The sequence below is a fragment of the Vicugna pacos genome, chromosome 15, assembly GCF_048564905.1.
Source record: "Vicugna pacos chromosome 15, VicPac4, whole genome shotgun sequence".
In the NCBI taxonomy this organism is placed as follows: domain Eukaryota; kingdom Metazoa; phylum Chordata; class Mammalia; order Artiodactyla; family Camelidae; genus Vicugna; species Vicugna pacos.
The window spans coordinates 45,129,487-45,150,349 of record NC_133001.1 but is presented as its reverse complement, the minus strand read 5'-3'; the positions used below and the strand labels follow the sequence as shown (position 1 = coordinate 45,150,349).

The 20,863-nt window shown below is 31.6% G+C and overlaps 1 protein-coding gene across 3 annotated transcripts in view; it reads right to left on the bottom strand.

The window, feature by feature from the left end:
* Positions 1-20,863, bottom strand: part of ATAD2B (ATPase family AAA domain containing 2B) — a 140,800-nt gene that overhangs the window by 92,542 nt on the left and 27,395 nt on the right. For all 3 annotated transcript variants that reach the window (XM_072938124.1, XM_006197149.4, XM_072938123.1), the window contains exons 3-10: positions 16,482-16,531; positions 15,992-16,145; positions 14,767-14,869; positions 13,814-13,922; positions 11,578-11,694; positions 9,233-9,308; positions 2,637-2,735; positions 982-1,093 (exon numbers count right to left, since the gene is read on the bottom strand). In XM_072938124.1, coding sequence (XP_072794225.1) covers positions 982-1,093; positions 2,637-2,735; positions 9,233-9,308; positions 11,578-11,694; positions 13,814-13,922; positions 14,767-14,869; positions 15,992-16,077 — 702 coding nt within the window. In that variant the 5' untranslated portion in view covers positions 16,078-16,145; positions 16,482-16,531. The remainder of the gene's footprint in view (positions 1-981; positions 1,094-2,636; positions 2,736-9,232; positions 9,309-11,577; positions 11,695-13,813; positions 13,923-14,766; positions 14,870-15,991; positions 16,146-16,481; positions 16,532-20,863) is intronic.

Here is a 20,863-nt window from a genome sequence, read left to right as displayed (position 1 = left end):
TACTTTCCCTGGGTACTACCATTCATTTTCCATAGTGACCACAATGATCCTTACATTGGTGATCATATCCAGATTTCTAGCCCAGATATTTCTCCTTAATGTCATACCTAAATAACCAATTTCCTACAAGTTAGTTGCAACTGTGATGTGTCACAGATACCTAACCATGTCTACAACTAAGTCATCTTCACATCTTAAAACATACCTTCTTCTATGTTTCCAACCTCAGAGCGTAGAACTATTCATTATCCCACCCAGACACTAAAGCCAGAAACCTGGGTCATACATTTAATGTGTTTCTCTCCCTCATTCCCCCAAAGCAATTAATTCACCAAATTCTGTCATATATGAATTATCTCCTGAATTCTGTTAGATCCATCTACTACTTCTTTCCATCATTACCCTACTTTCTAACATGATCATTACTAAAGATTACTAGATTACAACTATGTCCAAACCAGTCTCCCTAATGCCAGCCTTGCTTCCCTCAAATTCATTGACTACATCATAGACAGAGTGATCTACCTAAAATGCAAATACAGTGGGGGAGAGTATAGCTCAAGTAGTAGCATGCATGCTTAGCATGCAGGAGATCCTGGATTCAATCCCTGGTACCTCCATTAAAAATAAATAAATAAAATTACCCCCCCAAAAAAAACAAAAAATTAATAAATGCAAATATGATCATGAAATCTAGGCAGCTTCAACAACACACCACTGCTTCTCATGGTTTATGGGGCCTTGTCATATTTGTCAGCCTGATTTTCTACCCATTTTTCATTTTATAGTTCCAATAACACATAAATGGAAAAAAAGAGAAACACTTGAGTAATTATCAAACGTGACCTGAAGTGCTAGGTTCTAAAATATACACATCAAAACACTAATGGTGATCTTCTACTTTTATTGTGTATTGAGTTAGAACCAATAACCTTAAAAAAAAATTAAAGCTATTTCTAGGAAAATATTTACAAAACTTACTGATTTATCAATGTTCATCGGATCAACATCAGCCAAGCTTGCACCCACTTTGACACGTTCTCGAAGAATACCACTAGCTAAATCTTCTCCTCTTAAATTCATAGGCAAACATCTGAAATTCATAAAAATTCAAGTAGACAGCATTAAAAGTTTCATATTCTTAATGTCATAATAAGTTTAAATCTTTGACACATTTTCATCTTTCTCCTTTTTCTCATAACCCAGAAAATGACAAGGGATTTCATATTTTTAAACTACTTTTACTAAATTCTTTTAAACAGATCAAAAATAATTTATTCACTAGACAAAACAAATAAGATCATTAATCTATTTGTCCAAAGACCCTAATCTATTCCAACTTAGAAAATTTAACAAACCTGATATTCCATGTTATACATATATAAAATAAAAAGAGACCTACTATATGTACTATATGATATTAAATGAAATCAAGCTTTATTATACATTTAAATTTATCTTCAGATAGTATATGGGTATACTTACTCAGCTTACATGATAGAAGAAATTTCTTTCCCTTTTATTCAAGGTAAACTAATTTCAGATCATATTTTCAGAACTAAGCTTTATCTTTCATGTACTTATCTTAAAATAGATCTTCAGATGCCTAAAATTCTATACTATTTAACTTAAATTACCCCTAAGAAAATATAATCTATTTTCTCTTTTAACACTGTGTAAACACCAAAAGATGACATAAACAGGCTCAAAAAAAGTATAGCTTCTATAATGAATGTACCTTCAGTGACATTTCTGAATCCAAACCTACTTTAAAAATGTATTTCCAAAGCAGGTATCAGAATAATTCAGATTAAAGAGGCATTAAAATATTTTATTTAAACTTAGGTTTTTCTCTTACATGTTCTTTCCATCGTTCACATGAGGAACTCTTTTCAGCATACAATCTACACCAACCCAAACTTGTTTCCAAGGCCAGCTAACTGAAAACTTGGTATTTCTAAAGTAGATATATAATACCAAATTATAGAAATGTTTTGCTAAATGTAAAATCTCTAAGTAGAATTTATGCTTAGCATTATAAATGTAAGCTAGAAAATTAAATTAAATTTTAAAGAATAAATTATAATTTGATTCTTTAATTATCTACTAGACAAAATACTGATACTATTCCCCACTGAAAACTCGAGATTTTAATGAGCCACATAGTAATCAGAGTATTTAGTCTAGTTAAGCAGAGGTCACCAGACATACTCATTAAACCAAACATAAAACAAATTTTCCAACGAAATCCAAGGGCTCTTGAGATAATTCTATTAGAAACCAAATCTTACTCTGAGTGCTCTAATCATTATAAGCATCTAAAATCAGCCTCATTAGACAGATTTGAATTAGAAGAGAGGCACTGAAGGCAACCTCTTATAGAGGTTGGCCTCTTCCCCTTCCCACACACTATTTTACTGAGTACTTACACAGTAAGTAATTTATAGGAAGTTTCCCAAGGTCAGATTTCTACCCTAAGAATTACTAAGTAAAAACCAAGTCAGTGTATTACTCTAGTCTAAAATATGTGTTGAATGTCACTGTTAGCAAAATGCTAGTACAGATAAGAATCCCATTCAAATAGTTAAAATTGTTATTCCTTTTTTCTACCATGGAAATAACAGAAGTTTACTAACCTATTTCTTGCTCTTGCCATGCTCTTTGATTTCCTTCTTTCAAAGCGTTCTTCATCAGAGGAAGTTGTATCACTACTATGAATGGCATGTTTCTTTCTCCTATTTAAAGACAGTAAAATCTTTAAAATCATTACATCAGCAAAGGGCTTTTAAAAACACGTTCTGAATCAAAGCAATAAACTTAACTGGCATCCAAATTTAGGGAATATCTATCATCGACTCATGAATAACAGGGGAAACTTATTAGAAAAGAAAGCTTATTCTTTTTCTCTTCTTATTTTCCCATTCCTAAATAATCAGAAATAGTCCAGACACTAAAGAAAATAAAACACTGGATTATAGAGAATCAAGGGCTTTCTTTTTCCACCTAAAACACTTATACCCTATTTGAATTTCTTATAAAATGTATAAAGTATTTCTGAAGAAAAAAATGTAACAGCTTATAATTAGAACTACAATGGAATGATTAAATAATGTATCAAGCTAAATTCATTCTCAAAGAGAAATAATAATGAATTCTACATTACTAATAGAACTTATGACATCTCTAGGATACCTAGAAAATATGGTAACTGTACGGAGGAATTGATATAAATTAATTTATTTCAAACTTAAATTGGCCTTCAAGGATGGCCCACAGCCTGCAGAGCCCTACTCTACTTCAGTTCCCACTAACCTCAATAGCAAACCCAGATTTCCCCCAACTCTCATTAAGATCCTTAGCCTATCTAAATTCCTTCTACTGATTAATATAAATCCTTTCCTTTCATCTGCATCAGTTTTTAATGCCTCCAAAAAGTTCATAAAGACTATTATAATAATTATCTAGTCAATTTTCACAATTTTGATAGTTATCCTCTCTCTTACTTCTTCCTCTCCATTAGGAAAATGCCTGTTTCCAAGTTTCTTATGCTGTATGTGTGTGTATACACATGCGTGCATGTGAGTTGGGCCTAATGTATACAAATATCATATATCTGTCAACAGCAGCACAATGAAGTGGGCAGAAGCAGAAGTGTACATGTTGGGCTAAGATAATGACTCCAGATGACAACTCAAATGCACAAGAACAAATGAAGAGAACCAGAATGATACATAAAAAGGTTACTATAAAAAATTATAAGCACATACTTGGCTGACTTACTTCTCTCAACTTTTTCAAAGGACACAAAATTATATAAATAATTCTCATAGTTTATTGCTATGTTTGTTAAATTTATAAATATAACATATATAACACCACAAAAGGCAGAGTTGTATATGAATTTCCCAGAAAGCCCTTACAACATACACAAAAATTAATTCAAAATGGATCAAAGACATAAACACAAAGCTAAAACTATAAAACTCTTGGACAAAAAGCATAGTAGTAAAACTTCGTGATGTGGTTTGGCAATGGATTCTAAGATATGACATTAAAAACATGAACAAAAGCAGAAAAGATAAACTGAACTTCATCAAAATTAAAATCCTTTATGCTTCAAAGAACGCCATCAAGAAAGTAACAAGACAGCCCACAAAGTAGGATAAAATATTTGCAAACTATATATCTAATAAGGAATTTGAATCTAGACTATATAAAGAACTCTTACAAGTCAATGACGAAGAGAGAACCCAATTTTAAAATAGGCACAGGACACAGACAGTTCTCAAAGGAAAATTTTTAAATGGCCAAAAAGCCCATGAAAAAATGCCTCATATCATTAGTAATCAGGGAAATGTTAATCAGAACCACAGTGAGACACATTTTATACCCACTAGCATGACTAGAAGCAAAAAGTCAGATAATAGAAAGTGTTGGGGAGGATATGAAAAACTGAAAGCCCCATACATTACTGGAGAGAATGTAAAATGGTACAGCCACTTTGGAAAACATTCAGGCAGTTCCTAAATGACTAAGCATAAAGTTATTACATGACCCAGTTATTCCAATCCTAGGTATATACTTAAGAGAAATGAAAATATGTCCACATAAAAACTTGTACATGAATCATTTATAGCATTATTATTGATAAAAGCCAAAAGCTGGAAAATTCAAATGCCCATCAAGTGATGAGTAGATAAAGAAAGTGTAACATAACCCTACCTTGGAACATTATTTGACCATAAAAAGGAAGTATCAATACATGTTTCAACAGGTATGAACCTAGAAAACATGTGAACTAAAAGAAGCCAATCACAAAGGCCACATATTATATTCTCATTTTTATGAAATGCCCAGATTAGGCAAACCGATGGAGAAAGTAGATTAGTGGTTGCTCAGGGTTTAGAGGATAGTGGGAGTGGTAGAAGGTTAGACTTAAAGAGTACAAGTTCTTTTCCAAGGAGATAAAATATTATTTAAAACTGTGACGAAGTTCCACAGTTATCTGTGAATATACAAAAAAAACCACTGGATTGTATGCTATGTGCATTGTATGGTATGTATCTTAATAAAGTTGTTTAAAAAAAAAAAACAACTAGGTGAGACATCAGTGATGCTGCTCCAGTCCTTTGTGGCTAGAGTATAGTTTTTACAAGATAAGAAACTATCCTTTAGATATGTTAAGTATTTGCAAGCTAATTACATTATTTATTTTATTATGTTTATTCACAAAAAATGTTTACGAAAAATACCAGAAAACGAAACTCAAGATGATCTGAAATAAAAACAGAATACTATGAAAAGCCATAAAACAATAAAATTATTCAAACTAAAAAACATGTTTGCCTAAATAAAATTACAAGGATGGAAGACAAAAAGAATAAAATCTCCCAGAAAAAAAAAGGAGGGAGAGCAAATAACCTTTAATGAAAAAGAATATAAAAACAAATTACGTATGTATCAGTATGACTGGGAAATTATACTGTACACCAGAGACTGACACACTGTAACTGACAACACTTCAATTTTTAAAAAGGGGGAGGGGGAGAGAGCAAAAAAGACAATGAAAAATGAGAGAAAAGGTAACTGCTACAGAGGCCCAATGTTAGACCAACAGTAGTTACTGAAATAGATGAGGGTAAAAAATGAAGAGAAGAAATCTAGCAAAAAATTATACAAGAAAATTTCCTAGAGTTGAAAAAAGAAAATCTCCAAAGCAAGAGGGCCTAGCAAAAGGGTGAAAAACAATTTTATATAGATAAAGATAGATAGATAAATACACAAACATATATATATATATATACACACATCTACAAAGAAACAAGAAATTAAACCAGACTGACTTTTCAACAGCAACAATATATCATGGAATACAGTGAAATAAGAACTGCGAAAGTTTAAGGGAAACCTATTTGGATTTAGAATTCTATTAACTCACAAAAGTATTGGAAACTATGAAAATAAAATACATTTTCAAAGATACAAGGATGCAAAACTGACCTCCACACATTATTTCTGAGTAAATTACTTGAGACTGTATTCCTGCAAAATGAAACAGTAAAGCAAAAAAAAGAGACAAAGGATCCAGTAAACAAGGGATCCAACCCATGAAAGCAGTGTTAAGTCCTACAGCTTTGCAGCAGGCCTAGAAAAGCATCTCCCCAAAGTGGAACAGGGAGATGACACTAGGAAAGACGTTATCTGACAAAAAGAATATGAGTATTTTATATAATCGGAAGCTGGGGAAACTTGAGACTACTTGAATGTGAGAGAAGGAGAACTCTTCAAATCACCACCATTGCTGAGACTATTAGAAGATAATCTCATTGGGTCCTTTTTCTCCATTTATACGAATCACCACAAGAAGTCCCACATACATTCCTATCCCTGCAGGAATATGCAGGCTGTGCAGAAAGTGATACAATATCCCACATTCCTATCCCTCTGAACTCCATGTTCCCCTTCACCTCACCATTCTATTCCAAGCATTTGTCACATCTGACACATTATGTATTTTATATATCCATTAGTTTATCTCCCTCTATTAGAATGAAAGCTCCAAGAGAAGAGGGATTTTTATACTTTTAATTCTGAATATCCAGTGCCTTGAATGACACTTGGTGCATATAGAAGGTATACAACATTTATTTGTTGAAAGAGTGAATAAATCTAACTCTAGGAACGATTCCCATTGAGAGGCCAGAGGTGGCAGTAAAATCCATAAGAGGAGGATATTTAATCTTAGCCTCCTATGTAGCTCTATGGTGAAAAACACCATTATTTTTCATAGAAATGTAAAAGCTACCCATGGGTTTTCAACTTCTAGAATTAACTTAGAAATAAATCAAGGAAGACTTAATAATTGTCGCAGAACAAATGTAAATGTTATCAGTCTTGGCAATATAAAAAGCTAGAAAAAATGAAGTAGCAAGAGTAGCTATTAGGGTCCTAATCTTAAAAGAGGGGAGTCAAAGATATTGCCTACAATTAATAAAACAAAATTGTAGATTCAAGTATAATGATTGAAATTTCATGTGACCAAAGAAAAATTGAGGTTAGTGTTATCACTATATACGAGTGAGGAAGAAATCAAAAGACAATGTTTAAAGTTGATAAATCAAGAAACAGAATGTCATTTATACAGTTTATGGAAGTAGCTATTAAAATAACTAAAAGTAGAAATGTTCAAAGTGATTGCTGACTGACAGCAGGTCTAGAGGTGCGGTAAAGTGGGTTAGGAGTATCACTTGCATTGAACCTATCTATTTGTTATTTTAACCACATGTATGTATTACTTTGACTAATAAGAAAAATTAAGTACAGAAGAAAAGATCTTCAGAAGCAAAAATTCAACAGAAATAAAAATGGCCCAAAAGCTGGCTGAAGTGTGACATCCTTAATCAAAACAAAAATCCTATAAACCCCAATGGCAAGATTATTAACAACCATGCACTCTCAAAGATACAATGTCATTACCACAAAATATATCATTCTTAAGCATCAACCTTAATGGGGACATGCTAGAGGCATTCCCATTAAAGAAGTGGGATACAAAATTAATACACAGCAATTTACTGTTCTTATATAAACAGCCAGATGAGAGAAAATATAATGGAAAAATGAAGAATGGAAGAATGGGGGAAAAAGAGGGGCAGGGGCATCTTTTATGTAATATTTATATATTATATATAACTTGATAATAAACTTAGCAACTGGAATCAATGGAGAAATCATAGATTCATTCAATAAATGAGGTTGGGACAACTCATTTTCCACCTGGGAAAAAAGCTGGATCCATACCATAAATCTCACACAAGGATAAAATTCAAATGGATCAAAATTTAAGAGTAAAAAAATAAAACCTTAAATTCAAAGGGGAACTCCCTTAAAACTTCGGATTTGAGAAGGCTTTTCTAACTGATTCAAAAATCTGAACACCTTAAAAGACATAAATCTGACTACCTAAAAAATAAGAATGTTCTAGTATAGACAACCAAAAGCAAAGTTAAAAGACAAACCCTGAACTGATGAAAAAGATTGGCAATTTGTGACAAAGGACTAAAAGTACCCATTAGAAAAATAGACAAACTTTAAAAACAGATATTTCAAAAAATAGGAAAAATAAATGGCTTTAAAAGACATGAAAAAACTCTCACAAGAGATAAAAAAAATTTCAAATAAACCAAGATCTCATTTTCAACTCTCAGACTGGCAAAAATCCAAAAGTTTGAGAATACATTTTTTTGACAGGAATATGCAAAAGTAGGTACTTTCATACACTGCTGGGTGGATTGCAAACTGATTCAACACTACTGAAGGTAATCAAAACTACAACTTCATATTCCTTTTAATTCAGAGATTCCACTTCTGTGAAGTTATTCTACAAATATATTCGTACAAATGTAAAATAACAATTATGCAAGGGTATTCATTATATTGTATTTTGTAATAAAAAAGACTGAAAACAACCTGACTCTTGATAAAGAGCTAGTTTTAAAATGACAGTATAGTTACATACATAACTATAAACTAAATGTGAAATTTCACTACAGACAGTTAAAACGAATCAAGTGAAAAAAACAAGGTGTAGGACAATGCACAGTATACTTTGTGTAAAAAGGGATCACAGTATACTTTGTGTAAAAAGGGATTACAATATACATACACATATATGAACATATCATCTAAGGATATACAAACCAGTATCAATGCTTCTACAGGATCTTGAGAGATTATTGAGGCTAGAAAAAAATCTTTTCATGTTTAGATTTTAATAGTTATTTTTGAACCATAAGGAATATATCACCTTTTTCAGAAAACTTAATAGACAACATAAAGTTTCAAAAACAAAAAGTCTCCTTTGTACCTACACATAAAAGAAAGGGAAAAAGAAAACAAAAAAAAGCAAAGACTAATGGAACCAATACTTCCAATGAAGGCCACGTGAGTCTCCCAGATTCAATTCTAAGAGACCAGAGGGCTGCATAGCTTTAGGGAACATAACTGTTAAAAGTAACTATTTCAGGCAAACTAAACCAGGAAGATAACAGTCACACATAGAGTAACAACTATTAGTCACTAATTAAAGAAAGATGCTATTTAGTTACTCGTTGGCATTAACACTATCAATATCTATATTCCAACTGTAAGGCATTACACTATGTATTACTTAAAGGATATATCTAAATGACAAATATAAGTACTTCCTCCTTTCAAAAACAACAAAACATACCTGATATGGCTTCTTCTTGCTGGAGATCTGTGAATATCAAATAACGTGTTTTCCCTCTTTTTTTGATGAGCTGGTACTTAAAGAAAAAAATTAACATAGAAATAACTAATAATAAATTGATAAATTGATATATTAAAGAAGTATAAAGTACTTCTGAACAGAAGCTAGTCATCCACCTTCAAGTTCTAAATGCTGTCTAGAAGAAGCACAACAAAAATAATAACTTTGTGGTAAAAACTACAAGTTGTACATAAACCTTCTAAAAAATGTTAAACTAAATCTTTGCATCTTCAAGTTAAAGATTTCTTAGATACACCACCAAAAGCACAATCTATTAAAAAAAATTTTAATAAACTGAAATACATCAAAATTATAAATTCTTCTCTTTGAAAGACACATTTAAGAGAATCTTTTTAAAGAGTTACAGACAGAAAATATTTGCAAATCACAAGGACTGATATCTGGAGTACACACAGCACTCTCGAAACTTCAATAATAAAAACAAGTGAATTTAAAAAACGAACAAAAGATTTGATTATTTCACCAGAGGTAATGCTGGCAAATCAGCAGACAAAAATATGCTCAATGTTGTTAGTCATTACAGAAATATAAATTAAACTACAATAAATATGTATTAAAATTAATTTTAAAAACTAACCACACCAAGTGTTGTCAAGAATATAGAGCAACTGAACTCTCATACATTCTTAGTGAGAATGTAAAGCAGTATAATCACTCTGGAAAACAGTTTGGTAATTTCTTAGAAACTTAAACGTATACCTCAATCATAAAACCCAGCCATTCCATCCCCAGATGTTTATAAGAAAAATGAAAACATACGTTCAAAGACTTCCATACAAATGTTCCTAACAACTTTATTTGTAATAGCTAGACACCAGAAATGTCAACAATCCAAATGAGCATCAACAAATTAATGGATAAACAAACTGTGATATACCCATACAATGGAATGCTGTTTAGCAATAAAAAGGAACACACTGTTGTAATATTCAACAACATGGATGAGTCTTTCGAATATTACATGACTGAAAGAAAATATACACAAAAAAGAGTATATGCTCATATAAAATTTGAGAAAAATGTAAACTAAGCCATGATGGCAGAAAGCCAATTAGATTAGTCACTACCTGAGGGTTAGGAGTGGGAAGGCACAAGAAGGTTAGAGTAGGTTACAAACAGGCAGAATGAAATTTGGTGGGGGAGGGGTGATGAACATATTCATTCTCTTGATTGTGGTGACAGTTTCATAGGTATACCCCTAAGGTATTTCAAACTTACCAAACTGCATACATTAAATACGTGCAATGGCAATGGACTACATATACTTCAATAAAGCTTTAAAAAAATTATACCTCAATAAAGCTTAAAAAAAAAAAACTGGAAAATGGTTCACAATCTTTCTTTTACCCTAACATAGCTCCTTCATTATTAATAGGACTATCTATGACAGTGATTCGTAACTGGAGGAATGTCTGCAGTATAAGAGTTTGAGTAAATTGACACAGGTACTTCTTTGAAAACATTATGCAAAGTGAAAGAAGCCAGACACGAAAGGTCACAAATAGGCAAATCTATAGAGGCAGAGTCACTAGTGGTTGTCAAGGGCTGGGGGAATGGAACTTCACAGAAGTAATAAAATATTCCGGAATTAGATAGTGGTAATGACTGCACACCCATGTGAATATACTAAAAACCAATAAATTTTACAGATTAAAAATCAGCATAATGCAGCAAAAATAATGAATTTCAAGGTATATGAATTATACCCTCAACTTTTTTATTTTAATTGGAGGGAACCAATAGTGATGGAACTTCCCAAAAGCTAGTGGTGGGAGGGAGAGTCAATAAAATAGTACCTGTGGACCTGATTATTTGTCAGTAGATTTAACATCACTAAGATAAACATTTTCCTTCTCAAAAAAAAAAAAAAAACAGAAACAAAAAAATCCACCTACATTATTGGCAAACTGCACTTTTGTGACTTTGGCTAAATTACTTCACAATTTGGAACATAGAGAAATTTGCCATAAAGAACTGCTGCTGTAAATGAAAGTACTGAATAAACTGTAACACAAAAGGATCAAAAGTATTTATTATTAAATGTAAGGTTCTTTAAATAAAATGTACACGTTCTATGTAATTCTACATTGCAACTATTTCCTTCAACTTTCAGTTGCATGTGTGAATAGAAGTAAATATAATAAAAGATGAAACCTATAAGAGATTTCATTCTTTTAAATTCAGCAACACTAATTTTTCTAAGAGGTTGAGCAGAATAAGCTACTCTACTACAAAAAGGAAAGAAGTTAACTAGACACTTTTACCTATTGGAGGTGCTTGGTACCGATCCACTGTTTTTCTTTGTCTCAAATTATATGGTCTATCATTTTCTTCTCCTTCTGCCTCTTCAACCTCTATATCGCCATCCTCCTCTTGAGATTCTAGTTTCCCATGCACAAAGAAAAACAAACAAACCAAAAAAAACACTGTTTTAACATCCACAAGGATTGGTCCACTCTAGAACTAAATATTTATATTTTACCTTTTATTCTTTCTTCACAGCTAACATTTAAGTGTCAACAATGTATGACACAGCATAAATCAATACAATTAAAAAGCAATTTAGATGTCTTTCCTAAAAATAATCAACAAAGTTCTTAGCTAAATAAATCCATATTATCATATCAAAGCTCTTGATTTACCTATGACCTTTCAACCTCTCTGGTCATACAGAACAGTAACACAGGATGATTCAAAATTTTACTACAATTTCTAGTACAAAACTTTACTACAACAATGAAGCAAACTTCATTCAATGCCCAGTTAACTACTGAATAAGGCTGGCATTCACAATACTACTTGATAGTTTTTTAAAAAAAATGCTTAAAAGATAATTACTAATGTTACAGCAAGAGCAATTTTTGTTGACAGTATATGGCCTGTTGACAACAGGTAAACATGGATTAGTTAAGTTTTAGTAGAAAAATTTAGGCAAAGATTGGGAGAAAGCATAAAACAGATTTCTGGGGTAATGATAATAGTTTATTTCTTGAAATGAGTAATTGCTTTATGATAATTCACCTAGCTATACACTTAAAAAAAATTATAATATACATGAATCCTAAAAGCTTATTTTTAAAAAGTGGTTTGACTATAGCTATGATGTGATATCTATTTACAGTTTAAAAGTCTGATGAAAATGTATAGGCTTATGTTCCCCAAATACTATATTTTATGTATAGGCTTATGTTCCCCAAATACTGTATTTTATGATTAACTTTTTAACCACAAGAATTGTCAATGTAACACAATCACATTAAGGCACAGGAAAAAATCTAAAACTTGTCAGCGCTGCTGAATGAAGTAGGAGACTAAAAATGCAAAGGAATTTACATTTTACTTACAACATCTGAAAGCTTATTTTAAGTTTATAAAAATGTTTATCATTAGGTTGTAGAGAAAATCTGCAAATATAGTATTACTTAACTAAGTAACACTATAAGTTACTTATACACAAATAAGTTTCCTTAAACCTTCAAAAAATTACTTTTTGGAATAAGTCTGCATAATAACATGCTATTATGGGAAGAAATCCTATGCATGGCAAATCTACTTTGGGAACTCTACAAAGGTGTTCAATTAATGGAAAGGCAAAGATGACATTATAATCTGTCTCACCTATACTGATTTTCTCCAAAGGAAGCAATATAGAGGTTCTAGCTGTAACAACAACAATATTTGCTCAAAAAAGCATCTTCATTAGAAAATATCAGCTCTTCAAAACTTGCTAATAATATATTAATTACAGAATTTGAGAAATAAATCCATTTTTCATCTAAGATACAGAAATAGTAGGAGCCAATAAGATTTCTTGGTAAAATACCACTACCTTGCATTTACTATACACCAAATCTTCTGAGAATCCATTTTAATGAAGGTTAATATCTACAGAATTAAATCCTATAGATGTACTGTTCATCAATTTATAATCCTTGGGGCAAATGTGCATTCATCTGTTCCCAGCTCCAGCCTGACAAATTCAGTCACACTTCTCTGATTCAAACCCCAAACCAGGCCTCAGAAAAGAGCCATACAACGTCCACTAGTATCAGCAGTTTCTCCTTCACCATATACTCCTCTTCAGTCCATAACTAAATTTGAGACCCAAATAATCAGAGATTCAGAGGCTATGGGTGGAAGGTTGACTATGGACAGAGACTTTTAGTTAGAAGATACCTAAATACAAAAGAGGCCTCACCTCACAAGCAAATCAGCCCTTGGCAAATACTGCACCTGATTAGGTCACTTAAGGACTACCAATAGCTACCAATAAGTACATGATGTAACAATGCATAGTGTACAGTAAAGGCATTTTTCCAAATGAAGGCTATGAAAACTCAGAAATACCAATGGAATAAAAATTATTTCAAATTATACAATAAAGGCCTTTAAAGGCAAATATCACCCATCCAGCACTATTACACATATATTACTTGTATATATTTTTCTTCACTCCCACCTAAACTCTGTAGTATTTATTTCATAAAGTGCTTTACAAACCTTCTTCTTCACCCTCAGTAGAGACTTCATGATGATTTTGTATACCATAACTATTTCTTCTCAGTGACTTTCTTCGCCTTTTCACTCTTGAATACATATCCATGTTTTCCTTTTAAAGAGAGAAATCTATCAAATATTAACATGAAATTCATTCCCAGCTATAAATATCATTAGCCCAATGGGACATGCCGACTCAATAGAATGTATTGAGCACCTATTTGCAAGGCAGAGATTCATGAAAATGGAGCTTTCTGAATTCACTAAATGTGAGAAACATGAGGAAAACTAAAACTTATAAAATATTTGAAAATTTAAAACTACAATGCCATGAACATATTTTCTCCCTTAAGCAAATTATAGCCGAGTAGGATGAAATACAGGTAACTATAAAAGAAAGTAAAACAAGTTTAATGTCATAAAGAAAGGTACAAAATACTTTAGAATTCAAAAAGATGACCCTCCTCTTTCTGAGTACATTGGGGGCAGGGTGGAGGGAGCAGGCAGCATTTGAAATGAGCCTTGAAACAAAAGTAGCACTGCATCGGTCCCTAACCAGAAGTATTAACAGGAGTAAGATAGGAAAATAAGAATGATCTGCTTTTATTTGGGCAATGGTTTGTAAGAAATAAAGCTAAAACCAGATTGTGAAGGTCAAGGTGTTTTTAATTAATTCAGTACATATTAAAAAACCATAAAGGCTCAGATCAGAAAAGTTGACAGAATCAGAGCTGTCCTTTAAGATGACTCTTCTGGCAAAAGTATAGAGTGTTTTTTGGGGAAGGTTGTGGCAAATAAGGTATGGAAAAAAAGACATAAAGCCTCAGATTAAGGTAGAAATGAAGAAGGAACAGCTCCATTAATTGAAGAAAATCCAAATGCTACTCTATCTCTCTTTAAAGTCCTCAATCAAAACAAAAATTACTTGCAAAGGTTGTTAAAGTTACTATACTCACAAATTCTGTGTCTGTCCACATCCGAAGTCGTTCTACTTCTCCTGATCGCCGATTCCTTCTGATATTAATGTTGTCCATTTCCTGCAGTACAGCTTCGGCAGTACTACAATTATAATAAAACTATGGTTTAGGCAATGTGGGGTCACACGTAAAAGAGCTCTTCATCAAAGCATTAATTACATCATCTCAGCTCTACAAAGCATCCCAACTAATATCTCCTTCAGAACTGGCATCCATCAGAAGATAATGCCCCCCCAAAAGATGGAAAGAGAACATCTTCTACCTTAACATATTTATTAAAGTAAAATTTATAAAATAGAAGACTTTTGTTTATAAGTCTCCAGATATTTAAATCCCTAAAACACTACAAATAATTGATCACCAAATCCAACGGAAAAAAAAAACTAATTCAATCTTTTTATTTGAAGGTGATGTTAAAATTGTAAAGAATAAAGAAATTGTAAAAAGTTTAAAGCCAATATAAGGTTAACAGATACTTCTGGAAATTAGATGACACTGACATCAACGAAATACATGCTGACATTAGCGCATTTTACCTTTTAAACACATACATATCACTTACTATGCGTCCATATACTGATCTAAGTCCTTAACAAATAATAATTAACACTCAAATTTGAAACTATCTCTATAGAATATAATTTCACTTCCTTTCAAATAGGGATTATATTGACCTCCCTTCTCCAGGCCATTGCAAGGATTAAGTAGGATGATGTATTTACTATCTGAGAAGAATAAAGCTTCACTGCATGTAGATGCTGAGCAGTCAACTAGGATCATTCACTAGGTACATTCAACATTTGCAGTCTCAAAAGACTTTCAATTTAGAATGCTGACTAAGCAACACTGTACTTACTATGTATCCATAAGGAACCTAATGTTGCTTGAAAATTGTCAAAAACACAAATGTTAAATGAACAAGTACTAAAGAACTACAGTAGTGAAGACAGAATAAAATTACCTTTATATTATCTAACTATGCAAAAGAGCTTAAAAGGATGACAAAATTTTAGCTATCACACAAACTGTATTAAATCTAGCAAAGTAATTAGAAATTGACAATCATTGATAACCATGTTAATTTGAATTAATTTTTAAAACAACTGTATTGATTGCTAAGTCAGTGCTCAGTTATTTTTTAAAACATAAGTGGTTTTAAAAACCAACAATTACATGTGACTGCTTACTGCAAAAGCATTCATACCTATTTACTAGTTGGTCAAATAACAAACTCTGGTTCACGCTTTCAAATCTGTTTTTCCTGGAACGACAACTTTTTCTGACTTCCATGTCACCATTTATACAAGAAAGGTCCCCATCTCCCTTCTTTTCCCCTCGAAGGGGATGGCTTCGAAGAGCTACAAAGAAGAGAAAGATTTCCATTTCAAAGTACAAGGTATAAAAAGAAAGGAAAAAATCAAAAATTACTTTTAAAAGATTATTAAAAGTTTACTATAAACTCAAATGACGTTAATATCCATAACTGTTTACAATCTGTCATAATAATTTAAATTATTTCAGTTGTACCAATTTCTCAACGTTTAACAATTATATACATATTTATTAGGACTGACATCCAGTCATTTCCAACTGTATGCTGAGCATACCAGTAAATCTCTCTATTTTACCCCACCTTAACAGTTCTAACAATGTAAGAATTTCAGTACTAACCAGTTTCATAACAGAATACTCACATAAGCTACTATGTCCGTTTGGTAATGTAGCACCAGGCTGAGAAGTTAACCTAGAACACAATTATATTTAATATGCAAACACATCAACATTCATTTAAAGAAGCAAGAAATGCAATACTGGTGGAACTATTTTAATCTTTAAAGTGTTAGTAATATAATATTACTTTTTTAAGAGTAAAGACAACATTTTTAACCCTAAGTTTGATAATATACCAATTAATATAATACATTAGCTAAGAGTCATTTCATTACTTCAAGAAAAGCTTTAATAATAGATTACAAACTGAACTTACTCCATCTTCAACTCTATAATTTAAAATCCAACAAAAATGCTTAAGCTTAATATGTATCATAAAGTTAACTGATATCATAAGTAACAATGGTCACAGACATTTACTATTGGTTTTCATTAACAACATAAAATTCAAACAATGACAAATTTATTTAAATAATAAATTGTAAGAAGATAAAAGTACTTGAACACCAATACCATTTAATATTTTTTTCAAAGTATTTTATTACACATTTTAAACTGACAAATGAAAACTTAGCTAATTTCTCAAAGGCCACTGTACAATTCTCCCTTCTGGTGGAGGAACAGAAATGTTAAGTTACTAGAAGGATACTTAAAGGGTCATCAGAATGTGAAGACTTAACGAAAAAAGTCACAGTACACCTTCCTATAATTAGAAATTCAAAAACAAAAACTAAATTTTTAAATAACAAAAGGGCTGTCCATGTAAACTTACTAGGATATTTTTTAAATATCCAATAATTATTATTTTCAAAGATTAAAAAAAGGGAGGAGAGAGGACATTCAAAAAATAGTAAACATATATGACTATCTTCTATGTGATTTGCACAAAAAATTTTTAACTAAAATATTCTAACATTTTAACTTCATGTTAAATTATGAATGTTAAATATTATAAATATTAATTATAAATGCCACTACCGAAAAAAAGTCAGAAATGATGACTAAAGGATATGAGCAAAAACTATTACATGCTTTCAGACTATCAAAAACACAAAAATAAAGAAGTCCAGTCTTCCTTTTTCCAGAAAACAACCTGACTATCTTGTTATACTACCTCTTGCAAAGTATTTCATTTTTAGCACCTTATATGCAAATACACGATCCTCCTGGTATATCAGTTTGAATCTAACGTAATAAAGCTGATGTATTAGGGGGTGGGTATAGGTCAGTGACAGAGCACATCCCTAGCATGCAGGAGGTCCTGGGTTTAATCCACAGTACTTTCCTTAAAAAAATTAATAAATAAATTGACGTATTAACAGGTCACTCCTTAGATGATTATACATATGGGATTCTCTAAAAGCACTTTCAAAATCCACTTAAAACCAATTAGATGAAGGGAGGGTATGGCTCAGTGGTAGACAACATGCCTCGCCTGCACAAGGTCCTGGGTTCAATCCTCATTACCGCCATTAAAAGTAATAAATTAATAAACTCAATTACTTTCCCTCCAACAAAATTAAGACAAATAAACAAACAAAAAACACATTGAAAAGCCATAAATATACTTTGGCTTTGGACCCAACATAACATTAGCTCAGTTTAATCAGTTAATCGTAAGTTTGGCTCCAAAATGAATTTTAGGTGTACACAAGACTAAATGGTTGGAATTTTACATACTTAAAATTACTCAACAGAATAAGATACTAGCCCTAAAATCATTCTACAAAAAAAAAAAACTAAAACTTTTCTGAACAATGGCAACATCACTGGGAAAAAAAGTACAATAACAAATTTTTCTTCCTCTGAAGAAGATAGTGCTTACTTGGTTTTTATTTCATTGCTAATGAAAGATCTGTACTAAGGTAGGGGAGGAAAGAAACTTGTTATCAGTCAATCCAATTACCTTGCAATCACAGATTATTGTCACCATTTTACCATTATCATTTCTCTTCATAAAAAGGAGAAAGAAAAAACAGGAGACAGAATATGAAACATTGGGTATGTAAAGAGAGAATACTGGGATTTTATGGTCTGCCTATACAATAATATATGTACCTAAAAAGACTCTTGAATCAATGTTCCCAAAAAGTAATCACTTAAAATGTAACCAGTTGGACTTGGTAAAGCTGTTGCTGCTATTGGTCTTTTTATATAAATAAAATAAATTGCTCTCTTGCTTGCTCTTTAGATAGATAGATAGAGAGACAGACAGACAGACAGACAAATTTTTTAAAAGTAACCAGGTGGGTTCACTGCTTAACTGAATCCTCCAATAAGTCCTTTATGATTATAAAGTCTCCTTTATTTTTTTTTTAAGTCTCCTTTATTTTTAAGAAGAGGAAGTAGTTGGGGAATATTTTCCCTAATCTCTGTATCCTAAAAATTTTAAATGGAGACAGTATCACTTTGCATTAGATAATTATGATATTAAAATTTTCTAAATCTTTAATTATGTGGAGCACATTACCAATGCAATTCCAAAAATCATTACTTATTCTTCCTTTCCCACATAAACTCAAGGCATTCAATGATTTATGAGGATTTTAAATCTCAATTCAGCAAAGCATCCATTTGGAAGGACTGTAACCACTGTCAGCCTTCAATTTTTTTTTCAAAACTTTTTTTTAAACATTCTATTTTTTATATTTTATTTATTTATTAATGTATTATTTAATTATTTTGTTTTGGCAGTGGCGGGGGGAGAGGTAATTAGGTTTATTTATTTTTAGAGGAGATAATATGGATAGAACCCAGGACCTCATGCATGCAAAGCATGCACTTTACCACTTGAGCTATACCCTCCCCCCAGTCTTCAATTCTAATGTACATCAGCAGTGATGATTACAGTTCTGCCTCATCTCACTACTGTCTCATCATCCGACCACAAAACAAAACTTCCACAAATTTTAGTGCATAGTTCAGTCTTTTCAAAGATTAAATATTGTCTGTATCTTAGAGTAGGCCTTTCTATTATTCTAAAGGTATCAAATGTATGCACATTCTTCATGTTGTCTCCCGCAACCCCACACACACACATACACACACACACACACACACATACACTCACACACAGTCTCCAAGTTTAATAAATGTCTAGTGGCTAAATAAATGTCAGCTGACAAGACAATAAAATGAGATTCTGTACTAAAATATTTGTAAGCTACAACATCTATCTAGGTTAGCAGGTATATTTGTGAATCCCTACATATAAGATAAAAAAAAAAAAGAAAAGATGTGGGAGGAGGAGGGTATAGCTCAGTGGTACAATGCATGCTTAGCATGCACAAGGTCCTGGGTTCAATCCCCGGTATGTCCATGAAAAATAATAGATAAATCTAATGAGCTCCCACCAAAAAAATAAATAAACAAAAAAGTTTTTAAAAAGAAGAAAAGATGTAATACAGTAAGGATTTTGACCAAGAAAATCCTCATTTTCCCAAAAATTATCAATCATAATTATGTTGATAAATGTGGGTCTTTAAATATACAAACCCAGATATCTCCCCAAAGAAAACTCATAATCTATCTCAAATCATTTATAAAGATTTTAAAGTTCTAGTTCCATTTTAACCTCTATCTTCATCCAATTATTTATCTCTAAAAAGAAAAGTTATTTCAACAATCTGTAAAGAATTTAGTGGTTGTTAACAAAGTGCTTCAGGGTTCACTCTTTTTCATAGCTAGTACTAATTATTATCTATATTCAATTTTCCTCTGAACGAATTGTATTTATAACAAATCATTTTTGTGAAAGAGCTTCATTTTACCTTAGATGCTCATTTAGGACTTCAGATTACTAAAATAAAAGAATCAGGATTCTTAAATTCATAACATAAAAACGAACACAAGCCTTCAAATAAATCCTGATTTTTGTATTTATACTATCTCAAAATCTAAAATATTTTTAACTACAAGTTTCCCTAACATTTAATTTTGTTGAATCTAATTAGGTCAAATGGTACTTTCTTTTTTAGATCATCAGAAACACTAAAAAATTCTAACAGTGTAGCTCAATCACATCCCTGGATGAAAGTTTAACTCAAAAAACTTTTTAAACTGTGTGAACTGTAAAAAAATAATTCTTCTACCAAAACAGAAACAGTAAATTTTATCAGTATTCAGTATCTCTTAAGCTTTTAATTCAAAATGTACTTAATAGTTTTTAAATAAAGGACTATCAAACTCTAGGGTACCCAACCAGAAGGAACACTACCTCTCTCCCGTGAAAAAAGTTTTAAGGCCTTTTCATATGAAAGACAAGATTAAGATTAATTTACATAAAAGCCTTCTGAGTGAACAAGATGTGGAAAATTTATTGTATTATATACTCATACTTGAATTAAACAGTTAAAATTATCTTACAGTTAAAGATCAAACTTTAAAATGAAAACAACATTTTTTA